Source organism: Carassius carassius, chromosome 26 (genome assembly GCF_963082965.1).
Source record: "Carassius carassius chromosome 26, fCarCar2.1, whole genome shotgun sequence".
Taxonomy (NCBI): Eukaryota; Metazoa; Chordata; class Actinopteri; order Cypriniformes; family Cyprinidae; genus Carassius; species Carassius carassius.
Genome location: NC_081780.1, coordinates 3,741,844 through 3,766,949, shown reverse-complemented (window position 1 = coordinate 3,766,949; position 25,106 = coordinate 3,741,844). Strand labels below are relative to the sequence as shown.

Genomic DNA, 25,106 nt, shown 5'->3' with positions numbered 1-25,106 from the left:
TGAGTTAGTGATAAAAGATGAAATCGCTCTAATAAATGGCTGGAATTATGCAAAGATGCTGTAACGATCAATATTTACTCTTTGCCTGTAATTGAACTACTCAAAGCCATGTGTTGTCTTGTTGGCCCTGTTCATTTTGGCCTTCATCGCAATCCACGGTGGACACAAAAGTCAGTTTTCGGTGTACATATGATAAGCGCTGTCACTGTGCCAAATGGCTCTGCATTAGAAATGTTTACTGGCAGAGATTTGCAAGGCTCTCCATCTCTAGACTGTCTTCTGTGCAAGCCGTGGGATAGCGGGCAGGCAGATGTTGGCTCGAAATTGACGCGAAAAACAACGGGAGTCCGATAACTTTAATGCACGCAGGAGCAGCTTGGCTTCCGAGTCCAGCTGCATTACTATCAGGCGATGATGGCTTGATGTGCACCAGTCCTTTTCATCTGGAAGACTTGCCAATGTTTCAACTGCTGAAAATGACGAGCGTGTGAGAGAGGGAGGCTGTGTGCTCTGAGTTTTGTCTGTATGTGTTACTGTAACTTGGTGACAATCTAAAATGTGCTACTCTTTTACTTTACATATAATGCTAAGTCTCAAACACCTTTACAACTGACCACAGCACTGTTGCAGTCCTGGAGAAAAAAAGTCAGAAATGTGAGATGTAAAGTAAAAATGTATACTTTCTTCTCACAATTCTAAGTTTACATCTCAGATCTTTTTTAGATTTAAGTTTATCAAGTTTATATTGCAAGTTTATATCCTACAATTCTGGATTTATATCTCACAGTTGGCAGGAAAAAAGTCAGAATTGTGAGATATAGACTCATAATTGTGAGAAAAAAAGTCTTAAGTCTTAATCCTGTGGCAGAAACGGACTTCCATATCATTCCCATAGACAAAACATGCTGTTTGGAAACATGTTTAAAAGTTACTGCAAAAAATAGCATTTCAGAGGAACAAATAGTTTGCAAAATCATAAATGTATATTGATGTATTTCCAACATTTTTAACCCATTGAGCTCCATTCTATTTTGTTAGTCTAAAGAGATAACAAGTAATCACCTTATTGCTTTTATAGCCTGAATGTTAAAAATCAAAGGAACGGCACATTTGTGAGCCATTTGACCATTTAAGGCAAAGTTTGCAGTGAAACGTTCAATCATTTAGTAGCAAGATATCCTCAACTATGAATTCTGCTTTGTTATAGATATCAAATAACTAATACTTATTACTTTTGAATGGACATAAATTCTGCACACCCCAAATTTCTGCTGATTTCTTTGATGTTGTCTGTTTTGCAGACTGCTGTCCCAATATTTGAATTAAGAGCCTTTTTGCTGAATGCTGGTCTATTGTGGTATCACCCATTTCCAATTTATCTGGCCAAAAACATCATCCATAAAGAATGAAATGCGAGTATTCATTTTACATGAAGGTCAAACGAGCCCTTCCTGTTTAAGTGGGCGGCTCACGGCTGGAATAGGCCACAAAGTGAATGAGACTTTGCCGATAGTCAAACATCTGGCTCTTTGAGACTGTAATGACTAGATCATAGATCAGGTCGCTTTGTGTTTAGTGAATAGCTGGTCAGAGCCGCTTCTGAGATGACTGGCACTGTTGAAGGGTCAGAGGGTTCATGCTGTTTTTAAAGTACTATGTATACACACACACACACACATACACACACATACACACTTCTGTGTGACTGCAGAGATCTTTCCCAAGACAGGTTGATGCATTCCAGCTCCAGTCGGGACACTGATACTCCGCATACACACACAGGAATGTTTTGACGGCTGGCTCCGTGTCCCCGTTCACCATGCTGACGGAATGTTCTGACTAATGATTACCAAAACCTGCCATTCCTGTCCAGTCCTCTGATTCTGTTATAGCATCAGCTGCAAAATAAATTCATGTTTCCATCCATGCTGAGAATTTAGTTTATGCTGGAAAAATCGGAATATTGCATTTTTAGCAATTTGTGACTGAAGTAGCGTTTCCAGGTGCATTGTTTAAAAGAACAAATTCGTCACTTCTGAAGAAATTGCCAGAGAAATGGAAATGCCAGTGATTTTTTTATTTTGTAAATTTTTTTATTTTATTTTTCATTTTATGCACTTTTTGACTGTCCGGAAAAAACAAAATGTAAATAAAATAATAATTAAAAAGCATCAATTAATAAGAATACCTTGTATAGTTTGGTTTCAGTAAGACTTTTTTTGGTGTCAGTAAAACTCTTTTTTTTTTTAAGAAATCATGCATTAAATGAATCAAAAGTGACAGTTAATAGATGTATAATGTAAAAAGATTTCTATTTCAAATAAATGCTGTTCTTTTAAACTTAATATGCATGAAAGAATTCAGGAAAAATTGGATTATGGTTTCCACAAAATATTAAGTAGCCGTTTTCAACATTTATAATAATAAGAAATGTTTTTTCAGCAGCTAATCAGCATGTTAAAATGATTTCTGATGGCTCATGTCACATGAAAGACTGGAGTAATGATGCTGAAAATTCACCTTTACATCACAGGAATAAGTTTTACATTTTAGAGTATATTAAAATAGAAAACTTGTTCTTTTTTGAGCAGTTTTAGCTGCTTCTGTGCAGTTTTCTCTGGAGTGGAGACCATCTTGGCGCCACACATCTGTGCTGTTCTCATGAGAGGCCAGGAAGAGCTCAGGAAATAACACCCATCCTCAACGAATGGCCCATTCCAAACACACTCTCTCCGGCTGGTAGAGGAAAGGCCCGCTTGAGGGTATACATGTGTTTGAGGGATGCTGTTACAGAAAGCCACGAGGTTACAGGGCAGAAGTGAGAGCAAGTGATCCTCTGCTGTGGTCAAATACGGAATGGATGGATCCGTGGCGTTGGAGGCAAGTGTTGGGTCAGTAGGTGAAGGAAAAAAGAGAAGGCCGAGCGTGGGAATAGAACAGTTATTTGGCAGGGTCCATATACTTCTCTCTCCCAACCCTTGTGGAGTGTCTGTGATTGCTCTCCAGAGCCTTTGCCCTGTGCGCAATGTTTGCACTGACATTTCTGAGATGTTTGGACCACAAGAAAATACTTGTCAGCTGGATACGTCCGTCGTCTGATTGTGCTCTGCATGTTGTGAGAGAAAATTAGCTGCAAAATTAACTGCATATCAATTTCATTTCCCACACTGCTTCCAACACTGAATCCAATAAAACATGACACACTCCGTGTAGCTCTCACTGCACGCTCTATAAAATAATTAATTCTACATGGCTGAAAGATGTGGTTCATATGGAAAGCATGTTCGCCTGATGTCTTGGTTTACATCCCACATGGCTACAGGTACCAGAGACATGCCAGAACAGAGTTACAGCAGTTCCCTCAAAACACTGCAGAGACCCTACCGAAAGTTATTGCAGCATGTTTTTTCTGATTTATTTTTGTGGTTATGGAACAGGGAAGCATTGTGTAGTCTGTGCAGGGCGGTGTTCCCTGGAGGGATATCAGATCAGAGAGTCCAGACACGATGCGCTGGAAGGTTAAAGCAGATTTGAAGGCATTCTCTGCTGTTTTGAATGCTCCCTCTGGATTGTATTCATTTTTAGATTGAGAGAAATCACTTTGAATTAAAAGTTGGATGTGTTGTTAAAACATATTATAACCCTGATCTAAAACATGTTCCAAAAAGATTTAGTTCATACAGGTCCATAAATCCTTGGATTCCCCTTGTCAGAAAGCAACAAACTGTTATTATTCCGTTCATATGATGGATTTGAGTTTTTTTTTATTTTTTGGAAAATGATCATGAGAAGCTGTTTTAACCGGACATCACAGGAACAAAGTGAACAGTTTGTTATGGTTTATACTTCAGTATAAATGTGCTTGAGTTTGGCTGATTGGTTTGTTAACACAAGGACAAAGGAAGAGAAGACAAGAACAAGAAAGACAGAAAGAAAGAACAACAGAATCAGCAGGAATCCGGTTTTCTATATGATTTCACTCTCCCCAAGGTTTTCCATGGGCGTTAGCAGAGCACCACATTCAGTTCTGTACACATTCCTGATCACAGCACACACAGAGGAAGGGTTTTTTTGTCCAGATTAAGTCTTTCGCTCCAAAATTAAAAGGAAAAATATATATATAATTTGCTTAAGAAAACACTGTTCTTTTGTTCGTGAAAGAATTTGGGGAAAAATGTAGCACTGTTACATACCAAATACAAATACAAATGTATTTGAAAAACATTTATTTTGTGCTAAGTATACTACAAATGCATTTACATATTCATGTGTTTAAATAAATACCCTGCAGTTATACTTTTACTAAACTGGTGTAGTTAAAGTCTGCAAAATTAAAACAACAGATTTTGTGCACTTTAATTGTACGTAAGTAGTGCTGAGGTCCAAGTAAAGATATACCTAAATATATTTGAACATGCTAAATTGGACTGTGCTAAAATATCTTGCCTTAAAGACTCGTATTACAGAGATCATACAATATTAATAGTGATATTAATATTAATAGTGATATAACAACTATTGCTGTCAAACAAATTTAGTTTGCATACAGTAATATATGTGTGTGTTCTGTATATATTTATTATGTATATATGAATACACACATACAGTATATATTTAGAAAATATTTACAAGTCTATATTTATATATTCATAAAATGTATATATAAATATATTTACTGTATAAACATAACATATTTTTCTAAATATATTCAGCTTTGCATCACAGAAATAAATTATATTTTAAAAATAGTAAAACAGAAAACAAGTTATTTTTAAATTGTAATAATATCTCACATTATAATTTTTTTACTTTAATTTTGATCAAATAAATGCAGCCTTGGTTATATCAACGGCATTTAAAATTAAAACCCCAAGTGTTTGCAGTGTAACCTACAAAAAATTTGAACTGGTTGAGAATTTGGGATAAAACATCAGCAGGAGACTTGAGAAGGAAGTGAAGAAAACTTGTCAGAGAGTTGTGAAAACTTTATTTAGGTTGCACGAAAGTCCCCTGGCTATGCCGAACGCCACACTGCCGTCAGGATCCTCTCATCCGCTGCCAAAGCTGAAACACACACACATACACACACACACACACACCAGTGATGCGCGGGTCAATGTATTAATAACCCGCACCTGACCGACGTTTTCAACTAACCCGCCCGCAACTCGGACCGCAAAAAAAAAAAATTGCATATTGTACCCGACCCGCTTCCTGACCCGCATTTTTAAAAAGCAGTAAATGCTCATCGTAGCGTCATTGGGCCAAAGGAACGTAGGCAAAACTAACTAGGCAAAAAATAAATAAATAATAATAAATAAATAAAAACTTAATATATTATTATTTTGTCAAGATTTATAAAAAATCGTCAGTAAGCTCATAATTTGTACTAAAATAGTCTAGTCTGGCTATGTCTATTTGTATGTTTCTGCAAGGTCAGCAGACATTGAGGCTCGGGTTTGTTCCGTTCCGAGCTCTTGAGCGGAGAGCGCATTTCTGAATATCCCGTTCCGCTCGCTCATTCCGTGGGGTCTCGCTCAACCCAGAATGGCCTGCTGGTTCGAAAATATGCAAGGAGTCATTTTATTGTTTAGTAATAAACTGGTATTTTCTGTGTCGCTGCAAAGATGAAGTTGACAATGCAGACTCGCCATGATCGCCAGAGAGAAATGCACATTTCATATGGATTACATCATCAGAGAGTAGCCCATTTATTTTGGTTTGAATATTTTCGTTTAAAAGAAGACATTTCAAGCTTTCTGTAATATGTAGCCTATATTTCTCAAATCTGTGAGGCAAACGTTGAGTTTAGTTCACATGCAATGCAAGTGATCGTGCCGGCACCTTATTACATTGTCTGCTATATATTTGCTTTTTATTTATTAAATACGGGCAACTGATTGATAAAACATTGATCAAAATTAAGATACAATTTATACAAAACGAAAATCTTTTAAAAAATAGTTTTCGTCAAAATCATGTTTTACCAAAAACAGCGACTTTGCTCCCCATGCAGACTTCTTTGCCGCCTCCATCTCTACATGCAGACTGAGCTCGTGCGTCATCTTCATGCCAGTTATTCAGCCAATAAAGTGTAGGCCTATGTATTTCAAAAATGTGTCTAGTACTATATAAATGTCAAAAGTTTAATTGGTATTTTTATTTCAAAGGACCCGACCGACCACGACCCAAATATCATTAAACATATTTTTGGATGACTCGTAACCGCGGGCAATCGCGGGCGACCGCAGGCACCCGCTCATTTTGGATCAACCTGCGCATCACTGACACACACACAAACAGCTGACAGCCAGTGAAAGTTCATCCGACTGTGTATGCCAAGGTGACACAAGGCCTAACTCTTAACGTCTCTTAACAGTATAACATCTAACTGTCTCTATGTAGGATGGCGTATCGCCAAAGTGAGGAGGATGAGGAGGAGGCCGCTCGTGAGCGCAGACGAAGAGCGAGACAGGAGAGAATGCGCAGTAAGGACAGCGAGGATGTGGCCTACCAACCCGAGACCCCGGAGCTCAACAACAGCCACAGGTAAAACACAGACACTTCTGGAGTATTACATGACAGGAATATTGTGGTTTTCTCTGGTGCTTTTGTGGGCAGCACTGATAAATAACTTCCTGTAACAGGTCAGCACTGCGGAAGCCGCGACATGTTCAGACACTGAGGCTTTGTGCAGTGAATGGACACAGATGATGGTCAGACAAGACCAGATTGTTCTCGATGTGTGAGCAGACATAGCTCCGGCTATTGTCCGTAGTGCTGACGCAGGGTAAACGTTTGCCAAGCTGTGCGGTCAGACTACATTAACCTACAGTGGCAGGCATATGACAGTCCACGCTGCTCATGCAGATCTAGAAAAAAAAAGGGAGTGCAGATCCACTTTAAATCATAATTTCACATGTCCAAGTTTGCTGATGTGATGTTTGATGATACTTTGGATAAGAAAGGAATTTACATTCTTTAGGGTTGTAATGTTGCGTAATGACCAAATATCCATTGATTTATTTGGCCCTGGTGGTAATCTTATAGCTACTTAAGTTTGGTTATATGCAATATTGGCATCTTATATTTTATACACCACTGTTGAAAAACGTTGAGGTTTGTGAGATTTAAAAAAAGTCTTATGCTCCCCAGGGCTGCATTTATTTGATCAAAAATACAGTAAAAACAGTAATACTGTGAAATATTATTACGGTTTAAAATAACTTTTATATTTGAATATAAATATATTTTTGACACTCAAGAAACATTTAAACATTTTTAGTATTATTATAAATGTTGAAAATAGTTATGCTGCTTAATATTTTTGTGAAATCCATGAAACCTTTTTTTTAATTCATTAATTTAAAATAGAAAACTGTTGTATGAATGCAAAAGTTTTTACTGTTACTATAGATCAATTGAATGCATCCTTGCTGAATACAACCCCGTCCCCGAATATTTGAATAATAGTGTGTTGACACATTAAGAAATATTTATACATTATTTCAAAATATAAATAACTTTGTGGCCTGCTACAGTAAAATAGATCATTTTGCACATTATCATCAAATAAAAATGTTTTCTAATGCATGTGTTAGTTTTTCTAATACTATGTGCTATTTATTTTAAAATCGACTAAACTTAATAAATAACAAAATGTTGTCTAAATATATAGAACATTTTCATTAAAAGATAAACTATAACACAAAAAATACTGTATAAAATGAATATAAGTGGCCAATATTTTGAGATTATTAGCATCAGCATAAGATTAATTTCAACCATTTAAGCATAATCATATATATATTTACAATATTTAAATATATTTACATATTTGTCAGGTGTGTCCGAGTGGTGGTTTTTATATTCAGGCATTATATTAGCCACCATTTTTCTAGATATTGCTGTTGGCCAGCTAATATCAGTCAAGCACTGGTCATATGTGCAATAATTTAATTTGTAATGATTTTGTCATCTTTTCTTCTTATGCTAATTCTTCATAGCATGATGGTGACAGAGAGTGTATCCACCTCAGTGGTGACCTCCAGCGGGACAGGAGAGGGGGACGATGAGGAGCAGGCCCTGCTGGAGCGCCTGGCCAAGAGAGAGGAGCGCAGGCAGAGGAGGATGATGGAGGCGCTGGACAGACAGGAGGAGCTAGAGAGCAGCCAGACCTCCCGCCACAGCCTGGAGGAGAGCAGTGGAGGCCTGCGCCGCGGCCGGAGCTACGAGCCAGAGGAGGAGCACAACAGCAAGGAGGAGGTGAAACAGGTGGAAGAGGAGGAGGAGGAGGAGGTGCTGGTGGAGGAAAAGCCTCGGAGGTCTTATCTGAGAGAACAGGTGTGTATTTCTTTCCCTTTTATGATTTGTTAGACCTCAAGACCATGCTTTGTTTATGGCATTTCAACTTTATTCACCTGTAGGAATCCGTTGAGGAAATATCTAAAATACCTAAGGAGGTATGATGATGAGTGTTTTTCTTTTTTTTCTCTCTCATTTAACACAACAAAGCATGTGACTGCAGTTCCATTCATAGGACAAAAATGAGCGAGATGCAGTGCCTTCTTCTGAAGTACATGAGGTGCTTGTAAATGAAGACGTTGATGATTTGGAGACGGAAAATGGCACCGCAGAGGGTGCACAGGAGGAAAAGAGTGAGATTGAGGGATTGACAGAGAATGGAGTGGATGAAATGAGAGAGACAGAAAACTTTGAGAAAGATGAGGTTTCAGAAAATAACGAGTCTTTGGTAAGAGTTGAGTTGCATTTGAAGGACTGCATAAGGAGGATGGTTTAGATTTTGGGTGAGAAATTAACAGAAAATATCATTCGCAAAGACCTCATGAAATTTGGAGGTTGAGTTTTGTGACATTTAGCGCGTGTGCCTGTACTTTGACCCCTCTAATTAAAAAGAAGGGTTATTTTTTTGGAATTTTTAGTTGCATAAAGAACTTGTAACATTCATGCACTCATAAAAATAAAAGAGTTTTTCACTTTGATGCAATAATAGAACCAATTTTTTTTCTCAGTGTGAAGAACATTTAAAAAAAATCTACAAAATAAATAGAATAAAAATGTTCATTATTAAGAAACTTTTGTGGAGTGGAAAGGTTCCATGGATGTTCAAGGTTCTTCATGGAACCATTAGTACAAATAAAGAACTTGCACAAAAGTTGCACAAAAGGTTCTTTATAGTGGAAAAATATTTTTTAGATTATTTAGATGTTCTTTACACTAAGAAAAAAACTGTTCTTTTAAGAAATGTTCATTGAAAGGTTCTTTTGGGAACACAAAAGGTTCTTCTGGGACATCACTGCAAAAAAACACTCCATTGAAACGTTATTTCTTCCAGTGTGTGTGTGTGTATTTATGTATGTGTGTGTATATATATATATATATATATATATATATATATATATATATATATATATATATATATATATATAAAATTGCCAACACTAGCATTTTGAGTGCCCATCATATTCTCATGACATCATAAAGGTCAGGTTCAAAGATTTCCGCCTCAGTTTCCAAGTTGAAAGACCAGTGCCTTTTTTTTTTTCACTGGGTATTTTAGAACTTTCCAAGTTGAATGGAATGTAGCATTTCTATCTACGGACAATATTGATTTTGTTCTCACAGGCATGGATGTTTTTTGGCCAATAAAAATCATACCTAATACAGTATGCCTCCAGTAGCAAATAGCAAATCATGCTCTGAAAATAAAGATTATTGGCTATTGAATATAAAAAGGCAAACCTTACAACTTCCTGTTTCAGTTGGAAATATGCCAAACACAAAAAAAGAAAACTGCATTCATCAAGACATTTCATGGGGTCTTTAACAGTTTTGTATACACCAGTCATTTCATGACTTAGTCTTTAACATGTTCCTCCCCAAAATCCTAAATCACTCCAGGCACTGGTTTGAGCACAGTGTGTCGTGTTCACATTAAAACAGCGCTGGTTTAAAACCTGATCAGTGTAATCAATAGTCAGCGGTTGCACACTGTGTGTTCACTGCTTGCTGCATGTCTTTTGGGAATTGATGGGAAGTGTGTGTGAAAGCATCACCATCATTTATTCAGCAAGTGAACCAACAGCACCCACATTTTGTTCTTCCAAAACTCTTCCACACACACACGTGCGTGTCACATACACACATAACTCAGTTCTAATTGTGTGTGCAGATGGAAGAGGAAGATGTGATGAGGAAGAATAAACAGCCCAATGGAGGAGTGTGCGAGGACAGCACTCCCAAACACAAGAAAGCTGAGAGGACTTTCAGGTCAGTGCTCATATAAACAATTAATGATTGTGTTAGGATGGTCCAGGGTTTCTTTTTCCAAACAATTTAGAGTTCCCAGAATTCCACATTTGGCAGCCTGTGATCTGTAAATCACAGCATGAAATTGATGAAATATTTTTTTTATTATTATTATTTATTTGACTTTTTTGCAGCAGCAGCAGATTGAACACATAAAGCAAAAATTCTCCAGATTTTCTAAATTCTTTATTTTTCTTCACATTAACATCAGGTCTTTGCAGATAACAGCAAATTAATATTTAAAACATAATACATATTTACATATGTAACATAGTTTTCTGTGTAATATATCAACTTTTATTTGTTTCCTTTTTTTTTCTTTGAAGAAATATACAGCGCTCGCAAGACCCAATATGCATTTTTCTTGAAACAATTACTAACAATAACATTTATATATATATATATATATATATATATATATATATAACGATTTATCCGTCATTGCGATTAATCATATCCAAAATAAAAGTTTTGGTTTACATAATATATGTATGTGTGCTGTGTCTATTTATTGTGTATATATAAATACACACACATGCATGTACAGTGTATATTTCAGAAAAAAACATGTCATGTTTGTATATTAAATATATTTTTTTGTAATATTAATTATATGAATATAAATATAGACATGTAAATACATACTGTATGTGTGTGTATTAATAAACACATAATAAGCACACACATATATTAAGCAAACAAAAATGTTTATTTTTGATTAATCGCGATTAATCGTTTGGCAGCACTAATAAATAAATATCTTTGATATGATCTCCGTGGTCACATCTAAATATTTATCTAATGTTTGTTATCTAAGGGCAGGAAGTTGTTAAAAGCACATAAAAACACCGTCGACATTGTGTACAGGACATTAACATGAACACACAGATAATCACATTCCACTTGTCTTGTTTGTCTGTTTTGACCTTGCTGAGATAAAGTGGGTTATTTAGACATGTTTAGCTCTATTCGCTTTGCGTGCTGGAGTATTTGACTCTAGTCACCTGATCTGCCGTGTCCTGTGGGCTGTTCTCAGCTGTAACTGGAGACTGTGTTACCTCAGTCAGGGCTGTGCTGATTCACTAGGTCTGTGTGTGAACAGGTTGGGTTTTCTTTCAACATAAAGAACATGGACACGTAAAGCTGCTGACAGGCCAATATAACCTGTGTAAGTAACCAACGGTGCGCTGCTTGTTTGTTTGTGCAACAGCCGAGGCAGCTTGCGCTCTCCTGAGGCACCAGAGGCAGACGAGGCAGACAGCGAGGATGCTCGCTTGGAGGCCGAGAGAAAGCTGGAGGAACTGAAGAGGAGAAGAGATGAGATGGAGAGCGAGGAGTTTGAGAGGATGAGGCAGAAACAGCAGGAGGCCGAGGTGGAGCTGGAGGAGCTGAAGAGGAAGAGGGAGGAGAGGAGGAAGGTGCTGGAAGAGGAGGAGCGGCAGAGGAAGCAGGAGGAGGCCGAGAGGAAAGCCAGAGAGGAGGTGTGTTCACTTAATGTCAATGATTCATTTCCTGGTCAGGGGGCTGTTTCACAGGCGCGGTGGAATTTGCTTCGGTTCGCTTTTCTGTGAGTGAAAATCTTGTCAGCAAAATTAGGTCACTTCTGTAAACATTACGTTTTGAATAGCATGCAACTGTACTTGAATCTTTTATGGATGTTGTTTTGAGAGTTTAAAACTTAAAAACAGTAAACAGAATCTTTATTTTACACAAAAAAATTACATTTTAAAACTACTAAATAAGAAAACTTATTTTAAATTGTAATAATAATATTTCACAATATTGCTGTTTATACTGTTTTTTTGATTCAATAAATTAATGAAATGACCCCTAACACTTGAACAGTTTTTATGCTATACATTTCACTCATTACTGAAAAAATTTATAAAAATGGTTTAGTCTAATACAAGAAAAATGGCTATTGTACCCAGTATTAGTGAGTACTGTGTGCTTTTATGCTTAGAGTATCATAATGTTATCTTAGCTTTAACAGTAATTTGATATTAGGCAACCTGTGGCTGTGGTGTCAATTATCTCTGAAACTCTTGTGTTCACAGTATCAGTATTGAACTCCGTCGTAATTTAAATGAATTCCACATCATTTACAGTAACATTAGTGCGATCACACCCAGTGTGAGTTCCACATGAGTGCACATGAGCTTCAGAAACACAGCCGTCCCTCCTCGTGGATGCCCGCTCCTAGCATTGTCATGCAAATATGTTCCTTGCTCCTAATGAACAGAGGCAGTAAATGAAAAAAGGACTAATTAGAGATTAGAGGGCCCCATGCTGATGCTAGTTGGCCGTGCCAAAAACCGTGGTGTAAATAAAAAGGCTTCTTTATGATCCCCCAGCTGCTGTGGAATGCAGGCGGCTGCCAGTTCACATTACGCTTCCGCAGAGAGACCGTCTTGATTCTGTTGTTCATTTGTCTCGTTATCGTTATCAAAAGGACATGTTCTGGGATCCCAAGTTATTCTGCTGGTGGTGTTTTTGTGTGTGCCGTCTCTCTCTTTGAGGTGATGAATGTGCGTTTATTTTATTTTTCAGGAGGAAAAGAGGAGGATGAAGGAGGAGATTGAGAAGAGAAGAGCAGAGGCGGCCGAGAAGAGGCAGAAAGTGGAGGATCCAGTGGACGGAGAGGCTAAGAAGCCCTTTAAGTGTGTCAGTCCCAGAGGATCCTCACTGAAGGTCAGCTGCTGCCCTCTCTCTCTCTCTCTCTCTCTCTCTCTCTCTCACACACACACACACACACACTGTCCCAATGAAAAGCAATTATCTGCCATATCTTGTAAACATGAGGAGGACAACAACTTGATGATTGTGCATTTATGCAGCTGGTGTGCAGTGAAGCTTGTTTGTGCTAGTTTAAAGGGAATAGCCCTCTTTGTTACCCTTTTCCCCAAAGTAACATAACTAGAGTAACTGTTTGTACATAAAAAGTAATATGTTAGCCACTTCTGTCATCAGAATATGAAATTAAGCTTAAAAAAGCTTCTGAATGAGATCTTGTATGGATTTTATAATTTATATAATTGTAATGACAAGAATGGATATGAAATATTTTTCAATTTTTGAATAATTTGTTTGTATTTTTAAATACACAATAAATATATTATTAGAAAGGTATTTTAATATATTATATCCTTAATGATAACTGTGAAATGTTATTATATTTTTTTTACGTATTTTTAAGTATACAATAATTATAGGCTGTTGTCATGAATATGTAATAAATATAAATTAGATTAGATTAGATTAGATTCAACTTTATTGTCATTTGCACATGTAAATTACAAGTCAACAAAATGCAGTTAGCATCTAACCAGAAGTGTATTAAGCGGCAAGTACAGAATATACAAGGTCTACATTATGTTACAAATGTACAATAAATATACAGATGAGGCAGTATTATGGACAAAATTTACAGATTTTAAATACTATTAGCATGATATACAGATAAGTGTACTATGAACATACTTTACAGATGAATTATGTAAAAGTGTATGTACACTATAGGCAGAAACTATGAACATGTGAACATCATTTACACTAATATTATAAATCATATATAGTATAAATTATAGGACAATTATTCTTATATATATATAGTATAATATGATATGATATATGTTATATTTTATATATAAGAATAATGTAATATAATATAATACAATATAATGAACCTAAAATGTATACTTTCTCTTATAAATGTAAAAATTATGCATGCACTAACTACAACGCCATGTCACTGACAGATCTCAATCCTATTTATTTATTCACAAATAAATGTAGTTACTATGGTATTGTGGTGGACACCAAAAAAAAGTTTTATTATAAATGACATACATTTTTATGCTATCTACTTTGTAATATCTTTGCTGAAAGGAAACCCTTTCCTCCTATTCATCATGCACAGATGATTCGTTCACAGATCTGCTTTGTCATCATGTACACTGTATGTACTGCATGCTGTGTGATGCATTTGTGTGATTCAAACTCCTATTTTGTGGATAGACTGATTAGTTTAATATTATACCACATTGTACCATACCATATATTGTATCACATCGCTATATTGTAGTTGTGGTGCTTTTTAATGCCATACATCTCATTTCCAAATTCTTTTCCTGGTTCTCGCATGTTTGAATACGGGTTTCCTGTCATCAGTGGTTTTTCGAAGACAGTTCTTTTCTTCTCTTCCCTTTAGGATCCATCTTTTACAAAAAATACAAAATGGCGCAGTTGTGTTTCTGTGAGCTGCGCTCCTCAAGACATGAACTCTAGGGGGACGCAGGAAGACCATTAGACTAATAGGATTACTGTAACCGCATTCTAACGGAGCCGTTTCAAACATGCCTGAGAATGGGGAATTTCCTGCTGAGGAGTATTTTAGGAACTCCCACATTCAGTTGGGGAGAAGGGGGGGGGGTTCGAGATGCTTTTGGGCTGTGTATGTGTGTTGTCTGTGTGGTTTTTGTTGTTGCTTCACAGGAACACTTTCCCCCCTCTTAGCCCTGTTGTCATATATCATAAACACAGGCCACGGTTCCCACAGAGAGAGAGAGAGGACTGAAAAGGGCCCTGCTTTTCCTGGCCCCGTGTCAGTTTCATACTGAAAAGAACAGGCTAGTCTCTTGCCTCTTAGAATAGCCAAGTCCGACAGACAGTCACATCTGTGTGTGTGTGAGTGTCTGTGTGTGCGTTTTTATGTGTGTGTTCCTCATGACCAAAGCAGTGACCTTTCTTAAATCTATTCATTGTTTGATTTCTCTTCCCAGATCGGTGAAAGGGCAGAATTTCTCAACAGATCAGCACAGAAGAGGTGATCGCTTCTACTTTAACTCCTCGCAGACCTTTCTTGAAAACATGTTATTCAGCTTCTATACACAAATGTTTCCATAAGGGGCCAAACTATAAGATTAATTAGATCAATTAATAATCTGAAGTATTCAGAGTACTTTTGGGTTGGATAAAGAATGTTCTGCTTTCAAAACAAGTTAAGCTCTTTCGACATCACTTGTGGCACATTGTTGATAACCACAGACAGTTATGTTGACTCGTCCCTCATTCAATGATCTCAGAAAGCAACTGTTTACATTTTGTTGTTAGCACATAACCGTTTGCCTTGAACAGCAGTCCTGCCTCTGAAAGAACAATGTAGACAGCTTTACTGCCCATATAATTGCTATTATTTAGTAATATTAAAGATATTTAGCAAAAATAGGAGGTGATCTGTCCATCCATCCATCACCATGTGCATCTATCCGAAATACACTCTTATCTATCTATCTATCTATCTATCTATCTATCTATCTATCTATCTATCTATCTATCTATCTATCTATCTATCTGTCTGTCTGTCTGTCTGTCATTCTCTCAATCCGTCTATCCATCCATCGCAAACTATTTATAACACATGAACTATTGATTAATTGTAATTTGCAGTCTACAATCTTTCATTGTGAAAATGATGCTTATAAATACCAGCATGTTCTGATGTGTATGCATGTGTGTGTGTGTGTCAGTTCTGTGAAGGCATCTCACGCACCTGTGGTGTCTAAGATTGATAACCGATTAGAGCAGTACACCAGCGCCGTACAGGTAAGGCCTACATCATCCTCTCTCAAACTGAACACAAGCGAAAGATAAAGCTAAAATAAACACAGGACACCAGAAGACAGCACAGTGTAATCTCTGCCTTTCCCTCCATTCAGGGCAACAAAGAGGTCAGATCTCCCAGATCAGCTGCCATAGATCTTCCTGTGGTGACAGACGGTATTCGCAACATCAAGAGCATGTGGGAGAAGGGAAATGTCTTCAGCTCTGGTGGGAGCCCGGCGTCCACCAACAAGGTGTGTGATGTTCATTCATATAGATGGGTGGGGAAAGGGACACCCCACTTGTTCTCTTGGACCCATTTCCTGTCCAACATAACATTCTGAACTTTAACCTTGAAGGGAGTGTTTTGTTCCGCCCTGTACAGGATGCAGCTGGGATAAAGGTGGGCGTGGCCGGCCGCATCAACGATTGGTTGAATAAAACTCCAGAGACGGGCAAAATGTCAGGAGGAAGACCTGCGGTAAGCCTTTGACCCTGTCCGTCACACCCATGATCTCTATGTGCATTATATCTGAACATGATGAGTCTTGTTATCTGGTGCCACCTAGTGGTACTGATTCATCCCGAAGGGAAAAAATACAGAGCACTGAACTAAAACAGATGTTAAAAAACATTAGAAAGAGATTCATGGGTGCATTTTCAGAGTAATTTCAGATGTTTATATGTGCATTTGACTATTTCTGTCATGTAATCACATAGAAGTCAATAAAGGAGTGGGTGTATTCAGGCTTTCTCTTACGTTCCTGTCTGCTGTAATATGAAAATAAGCTATAAATATATTTAAATGCACAAGTCTGTGTTAACTTAGAAGTCTAGTGCAGCAGTTTGAACGTTGATATGGGAATCTGAAGTCAAAAGGCACATACAGTCACACAACTATAAATACTGAACATGATCACAATAACCATCCAGAGCTAGATTTGTTAAATCAGCAAAGTCTATTATGATGTAAAAAATATGCCAGTTTAATTACAGACTTCATAGTCTTAGTTAAATGAAGCAAATAATTGTCATGAACATCTAAATTCAGTCATAATAAGTAGTTACAATTAAAACCGCAGCTGTTTGGCATTATAAATTTCATCTTTTTACAGAATAAAGAGCTACTGTGTTAATTTCTGGGTACTTTTTTTCTCATCCAGGGGCGGTATTGTTAGTTTTGTTTTTTATAAGCCAGGATAAGGTTACACAGGGAGTTTACGCCTCATTTACACTCACCCATAGTGTTTACCATAATGGGATTGACCGTTGACCTGTTGCTCAAGTGCAAAACCCCCAAATGCACATTGGTCACACTATCCCTTACAGTTTAATATAACTCTTTTTTTTTTTTTGGTCGATTTTGTCCATTGTCTGTCATATAATTATATTGAAATATTTTTTTTATTTAAAGTTTTTGCTATATAATATTATTATATAATTACATTTGTACTTCATTTATTGGATGAATAAACATTATCATATCTTATATATTATGAGATATTTTCAAAGTGTTCCAAATACTTAAAAATAAAACACATTGCTTCATAATAACTATATTTTAACTGTTGTATACATGTCATATTAGTCAAGTTGCATTGTCTTGTCATATGAATGGTGCGTCTCACCTGTATCTTCACGTTTTTTCTGTCATTCTCTCTTTCTCTTCCACTGTTAGATTTACCTTTCCTTCTTCCCCTGGGCTTCTTTCCTCTGCTCTCTCTTCTGCTCTCTCTCTCTCTGCTGAAGATCAGGTATGGAAACATCCCTCCCCTCCAAGCATGCTCCTCTGCCATAAGGACACTGGCATCCCTTATGCCATTTCTCTCAGACTGACATGTGTGTGTGTGTGTGTGTGTGTGTGTGTGTGTGTGTGTGTGTGTGTGTGTGTGTGTGTGTGTGTTTACATGAGTTGAGTAGTTCAGGGCCATCTCTCGACTGATATTACACCCCTTCCCCTCCTGCAGGACCTGAAACCGGGCGACGTGACCAGCAAACGCAATCTATGGGAAAACAAAGGGTCCTCTGCTACCAAGGTAACCAAACATATTTTTTCCCCCAATCAGCCCTACTTGCTCTCTCTCTCTCCCTTAGTTATTTATACACATAACATTTTTCATATGCCCCTAGAATGAATTAATAAAGCACTTATTTGTCTAAACAACAGGCTGTAGGTTTTTTACAACCCTTCAGGCATGCCATTAGGCCTTTGGAGACAGTTACAGTCATAACACACTCTCTAGCATGATATCTGCAGTATAATTGCAGAGAATAACATTGCCATAACATTGCCTGTGTGTTTTGTGTTTTAAGCCATCCCCTTGCTAATTGTCTACAGATCTGACCACCTTGAGGAGGTAAATGTTACTCTATTGCACAGGAATGTACAGTGTTTGATGAGCCACACTTCATGCATTTATCACAGGATGGCTTAGGAACTGGCTTTTTTTTTTCTTTCTTTTGTTTCTTCACAGAGCTTCTCTCGCACTTTCACTCTCTGCCACAAGAGCTGGCGGTTTGTTTGCAGAAAGGAAGTGCTTTAAAATCACCTAAGCTTCCATTGCTCACTCAGAAAACAGTATAATGTATCTAATAGGAGATTATTTTAGGAAACAGAGAGATTTTTCAGTACAATGTCCTCATGAAGTGAAAAAACGTGTGACATTGCAAAGAATCTTTTTGTGTAACATCTAATGTAAAATTTAAACAGCTCACAATGGTACTGTTAACTTATTGCATCTGCTGACCTGAATCTTCGTGTAAATTAATTAACATTGATTTACCCTCAAGCAAATCTATAGGTCAAGATTTTTTTTTTTTTTTTTTTATCTTGTGAAGGAAAAAATAATGGGTGGCTTGTGTTAATATTATAACTGAATTATTATTTATTATTAGATATTAATTAGATATTAATTTATTATTAAATATTATTGAAATATATACAAATATTTATATTATATTATATTATTTCAACAATAATAATTAAATCTATATTTTAAAGATAATATAAATGTAAAATTCCATTTAAAATTATAAAGACACAGCAGACTTTCATAGACGCTCATTAAAAATGTGCAAAAGCTTGTTGGAATGAGGGCAGGGCAGAGCTTAGCGAAGAATCAATTTCACCTTTCCTCTCTCTTCCATTTTCTCTTTTTCCCCCGTCACCCTTCACCCCTTAACAAAGGACTGCCTATTGTGAGAAGATCTATTTTAACACCAGCTTGGGATCCAGTTGACCAAACATGGCGGTCGTGCACACACACACACACACACACACAGACGCTCACGGGTCATGAATAGAAACCAGTTCGAGTCGATCCCATCGTCTGAACCTGAGAAGGCATTCCCATGAGCCCTGGCCTTCATATTTTTATATCCACAGATCAAACAGATAATAATGGTAGTCATTCGGAGCGGGCAGCTCTATCCTTGGTTGGGGCACAATAAAATTCACTGCTGGACTGTCAGCGAGGTGTCAAGATCAGGCCAAGGCCACGGTTAGCCACAGACTGCAGTTTTGGCCCTGAGTGCTTAAAGGACTGGTAAACGGTGACGTAAAGACCCTAATGAAGGGAAATCTGTGGTCATAACCGCACTGATGTTAACAAAACCAGCAGTGCTATTTGGTCAGGAGTGGAAGGAATGAGGGTTTCATTTGAATGTGAATCTGGAAAAAGAGCGCTGTATGAAACCATGCTAAGCATGTTCCTGTCATTGTACACGCAGCATGTCGGCCACAAGCACTTTCACTGATGACTTTTTGGAGCACACAGGCACAAAAGAAGTATGTTAAAAAGGAAATGTGAAATAAATTGTGAAGGCGTAAGTGGAATTGCAGATGGATGGGCTGGGAAGGGCTCAGCCACTCTGATTAGCACATTAGATTGTATTTATGTTAATCTTCTTCTTTCTCTCTCTGTTTCTGTTTCTCTTTCTCCCGTTTTCCATCTCTCTTTTTGATTTAAACCTCACCCAGGTCACAAGCAGAGGAGAGACCAAATCTGTCACCAATGGTAAGTGACGACAAGATAAAATTAATTTGTGTAAAGTGTCTAATTTCCAACAAAAGGCTATTTGTCAGCTTAAAACTGCTGTGTGATGCAGTATAGTCACGGGCAATTACAACGTATTTAATGCTTCGTATACTTTTATGATAAGTAAGGTTCATTAAGATTTCACACTGGGCTAGGCTACCAAGTGTTTTTGTGATTTCTGCAGGACTTAAAGAGGTCGTAAAACATCTTGATTCATCCTTCTACAAATTAAATCAGAGAGAAAGTCCTAAATTCATAATGGCATTAAATGTTGCATGCATGGCAGAAAATTTGCTCTTCCTCTATATTTTTTTTTGTTTTCCAGTTCAAATGTCTAGAAATTATGTTACATTTAGTTTCAAACTGAAGACTTGAAGTCTTGTTTTCTGAGAAATTGAATAATACTGAGCTAAATGCTTAAAACAACAATAAACATCATATCTGGACATGATGAGTCTTGTTATCTAGTTATGAAAAACTAGCTTTTCAAGTAAATGCATCTTGATTTAATATTATACATTTATACATTTAAAAATATTTATACATTTACATTGGAAAACAAGAAAGATGAAAAATACAGATGAAAAACGTCTCAGGTTACGAATGTAACCATGGTTCCCTGAGAGGGAACGAGACACTGCGTCCTCTGGGGGTCGCTTTGGGGAACACCTCGTCGTGACCCGTGTCTGAAGCATACTTTTAAAAACGCCAACGTGTTGGCCGGCGACAGCCTCTGACGTCACTACCGGCGCGACTATAAATACGCGCCCGTAGGACCCGTCACTTATCTTCTTCGTGAAGCTTGCGTCCGAAGCATGGCAGGGAGCTAGAGGACGCAGTGTCTCGTTCCCTCTCAGGGAACCATGGTTACAATTGTAACCTGAGACGTTCCCTGTCAAGGGAACTTCGAACTGCGTCCTCTAGGGGTCGCTTTGGGGAACAGTATACCCACGCCGCCATACTGAGGGGAGTGCAGGCCAGAATCATGGCAAACACTAAGTACCAACTCTACAATTTGACTGCGAGTCGCCCCTGGGACGGTTAGACGGCTGTCCATGACATTATCCCTTACGGCCAAAGGCCTAAGCTACATACCCAACTTATCTGTAGGGCCTCGGCCCGGGGTAGAGCTGAAGGCTTCGTGCCCTTTCTTGAGTCGGTTAAAGCCCCGTTTATCTTGGGCGCCACTCCACCCAGGTATCCTCTGATACCTATCTAGAACAGGGCATTGCTACTAGAGAACTGTTGAGACAGCTCTTTCGGCAGGTTTTTGTGAAAGCTAGCGGTAGCCCCTGTGTGACAGGCAAGACTTGGTAAAGAACATGCTAGGTTCTTAGCCGTATCCCTTTAAAGGAATCTTTAAAGGTCAATTGAAACCAAGTGATCATCAAAATGTCCTAGTGGATTTACCTGAAGGAGTTTTTAGCTTTTAGGTTTTAGACAACAAAAAAAGCCCAAAGCTTGCCTGGTTAGAACACTTTGTGAGAATCATTGTGCCTGTGTGTTTGCATTATAGCCTTTATATCTATCTGTGTCCCTGAGGGGTCACAGAGGTCAAAATGAAGTCTTGCTGTGAAGGGCACATTCTGCCATATTGCACAACACCCACAATTCACTCTGCCAGAAGTCCCTGCCAATGATAAATCATCACTGCAGGCACGTCGTTCACTGGCTGCCTCTTTGGCATTGTTTTCTATTTTGAATAGCAGCCATTTGTTCCTCTAGAAGAGGACGCGGTGGCCTTCGGGTGTGCGCTTTAGCCTGGCCTGACGTTCAGCTCGTCTCAGTATCAGGCCCAGGATTCTGGGCGTCTGTCAGTGCCAGCAGGGCTAAAGCTGCATGTTTGTCACATTACTGTATGGAGCGGTAGAAGATTAGCGAGCCTACATGCCGTATGCCAGATGTCATGAAAACTTAAATCCTTCCAGCCACTTAAAAATGGTCCGACGCTGCACATTTAAGATATTCTTTGAGCTGTTTTTAGCTCTGGGGCTTGGAAAATAAAAGGGTGTAGGTCACATATACACAGATAAGGGTACAAAGATTTTTAATTGTCTCAGATTCTAGGCGTAATAAAGAATGTAAAAAACACACGGTGTAACCCTTTTAAGGGGACAAAATATGACCAGGTCCCATAAAAACAGCCAACAATCATGTTTACACAAGTTTTGTATGATAATCATTCTTTAATATTTTGTAAATTTGGGTAAAATTTGACATACTAGGGATGCAATTATTTCACTGGTTCTGAACAAGGCTGAATTTACATGATAAAAAATGCGGCAAAAACTTATTTAAAAAAAAAAATAAAGAAAATATTTTTTTTCCTGTGATCAAATTTGAATGTTCAGCATCATTACACCAGTTTTCAGTGTCACATGATCGTTTATAAATTATTCTAATATACTGATTTACAGCTTAAGAAACTTTTTTTATTATTATTAGTATTAATGTTAAAGCAGTAGGGCTGCTTAATATTTTTGTGAAGACAATGCTACTTATTTTATTCAGTATTATTTGGTCAATAAAATGTTATAAACAACAGCCTTTTTTGTGAATTCAAAGTTGTTTTTTTATTTAATACATGCACAGTCCTGCATAGCATATTCAGTTTGTATTTATTATAAATTTCTCTTTTGTCTTTTAACAGGAATGGGCCATTAACCGTTCAAAGACGCCAGAGAGGCAGGGACCAAGAGAATGCACAACATTCCTTTTTTTTTCTTTTTTTTATACCAAAAAAATACAAGCATTTTATACTGCCAGGAAGATCTATGTGAGTAGACACAGTATAAAAGAGAAATAAAAAATAAAAAAAATATATATCTATTTTATCACTGTATTCACAGGTCACAGGTATTGCACCATCATAACATAAACGCAATGCCTTTGCATGTAACTTCTGGCTGTGAAAACAAGCAACAAGGTTATTTGTTTAGATTATATAACAATTATATAACAGCAGCCAACTCAAAACATTACAGATTCCTTGAAAAGGAGGACGAGGAGTTGCATTCCGAACTGTTTTTTTTTTTTTTTGTCAAATCACGTTCATTTTAAACATGTTAGTAACCCTTCTCACCTGTTAATTTATAACTAAAGCAAAGCTTCACATTGCATTTCATGCCTGTTCGCCAGTTCCAAACCGAATATGAGCACCTGTAGTCTAGCTGTATTTTGTACTTTTTGTCGTAATGACACTTTTTTTTTTTATTATAAAAATTGTCTTAATAATATATGTTAGCACATAGTGAACATTTTTGTAATTAACTATATATTTTACTGCTTGATACAAAATGGTCTTTGCTTTTGCTCTCAATATTATTTTATATCAAAGCAAGTTTTAATTCAGAAGTCCATTATAGTCATACCATTAGCATTATTTCATTATCTTTGGCTTTTTTACTCTTGGAAACAGTGGTCTGAAAGTTCTTTTTGACCATTTTTTTGTAAGTGTTAATCATGTGGAATAATCGGTATTGGTTAAAAACAGTTAAACTCGACAGAAAGGGAAAGTGCACTTTTTGGCTTATATTTGAGTACATTTCACAGTTTTTGCATATAATGCAAGGCCTTGCTTAATCCAAAACCATCCAACGAGAAGGACGAAGTAAATTCATGTTTAATGTTCAAGTGTATAATTTTCTTCTTTCTGTTGCAATCATTCATACTAAATTGCAACACGGATGTCGTCGACTTTCAATGCAGTGCTATTTGGCAGAACGTTAGTAATGCTGTCATTTAAACGCGTCTCATTTCTGACATCTTTTGTCAGACAAAGAATATCCAGTTCTGCCGCCGTAGCTTTTTGCTAATGTCCCTAAATGTTAAAAGTTCCTGTATTCTGCTTGTATTTTTTGACAATCAAGTTTTTAAAAAAAAAAAATTCAACACTTATGTATTGTTTCAGAGTAACACTATGCAAGTCGCACCTTTAATTGCAATTACCTTGTTACAAATATGACTGTTTGTAGCCAATAGTTCCATACAGAGCAAATGTTTCAACTTGTAATCATTGTCTCAGTGACCACAATAAAGAGACCAATGAAAAACACCTGTGATTGTGTGCTTCAATCCAGCAGCCATATATCACATAACCGGCATGCCCCACTTCCTCTAACAATAGGCTCAGCTCTGGCAGCCAATCAGAGCAAAGCAGTGAGGTCACATGATCTGGCAGGTCTGTATTAGGTGAGCCTTGGGTTAGTTTGAAACTGTATGCTGCCCGGACCCTCGAGATAAGACCCCATCTCTTATTCTTCCTGGTGAGATCTCAGGTAAGAGGCTTCAGATTTTATTATCAGATCCAATTGACAGTTTCTTCATAACTAAAATCAACAATTGCAATTTATATTGATAGTGGGAAGTTTCCCATAATGTGTGAATCAGGCCTGAGGATCACCCTCTTCATTCCTTTGCATGGCATAGTCTGTGGAATCATCAATGCAATGCTTGTCTTGTTCGCCAGAGGGACTAGACTGGCGGTTTGCATGCTTTGGGTTTTTACCTTAATGCAGCTTAATACAGACTATCAACGGCAACATTCCTGCCACCTTCAGCCTGTGATTTTCCAGCCTTTCGGATGGAGTACGACCGGCCCTGGCTTATTAATGTAAAACGCACGTAACTCCAAAGTGAGATGGTTAATCTGCTGCAAAGACTTGGATTTGGTCAGAGATGCTGCGCTCAAGACCTCTGGCTGCTGCTAGCTGCTCTCATTATCACGAGGACTTGATTTAAAATCAACCCTTATCCAAGATGATCTCTTTGTGAAGAGCCATCAGTTTGAGTGCCATCAGACAAGATAGGCTGAAGACCCCAACAGCTATTGAGCTGCAAATATTGAGTGAATATAAGATGATTAAAAACATGTTTAAACTCAAAAAATCATTTATACAGTATATGTTTTTATTGCATTAAAAGCAAATATCAAACAAAGGGGATGCAAAATGAAATTGACCTTTGGCCTCTTTTTTGTAATAGTTGTCAATCAGCCTGTGTTTTGGTGATTTTTAGAAGGTCAGTTCTCCTTGTCATTCATTACAACACACTAAAAATAAAGAAATCAAATTTATGTAAAAAAAATTTGATTTTCACTTAGAGATAATCAAGTAGCAAATTGAATTAAGCATGGAATTT

General features: G+C 37.4%; 1 protein-coding gene across 6 annotated transcripts in view; it reads left to right on the top strand.

The window, feature by feature from the left end:
* LOC132105550 (non-muscle caldesmon-like) overlaps nt 1–24,021 on the top strand; it is a 51,870-nt gene extending 27,849 nt beyond the window's left edge. For 2 of the 6 annotated variants that reach the window (XM_059510740.1, XM_059510741.1), the window contains exons 3-16: nt 6,406–6,549; nt 8,007–8,343; nt 8,427–8,462; nt 8,540–8,752; nt 10,193–10,290; nt 11,540–11,810; nt 12,880–13,020; nt 15,111–15,154; nt 15,858–15,933; nt 16,047–16,184; nt 16,316–16,411; nt 17,898–17,966; nt 19,910–19,946; nt 22,618–24,021. In XM_059510740.1, the coding sequence (XP_059366723.1) occupies nt 6,406–6,549; nt 8,007–8,343; nt 8,427–8,462; nt 8,540–8,752; nt 10,193–10,290; nt 11,540–11,810; nt 12,880–13,020; nt 15,111–15,154; nt 15,858–15,933; nt 16,047–16,184; nt 16,316–16,411; nt 17,898–17,966; nt 19,910–19,946; nt 22,618–22,631 (1,714 nt within the window). In that variant the 3' untranslated portion in view covers nt 22,632–24,021. Of the gene's footprint in view, nt 1–6,405; nt 6,550–8,006; nt 8,344–8,426; nt 8,463–8,539; nt 8,753–10,192; nt 10,291–11,539; nt 11,811–12,879; nt 13,021–15,110; nt 15,155–15,857; nt 15,934–16,046; nt 16,185–16,315; nt 16,412–17,608; nt 17,693–17,897; nt 17,967–18,243; nt 18,288–19,909; nt 19,947–22,617 lie in introns of those variants that run through there. The other 4 variants (XR_009423958.1, XM_059510743.1, XM_059510744.1 and 1 more) reach the window with 4 other exon arrangements.
* The last annotated feature ends 1,085 nt before the right edge of the window (nt 24,022–25,106 follow it).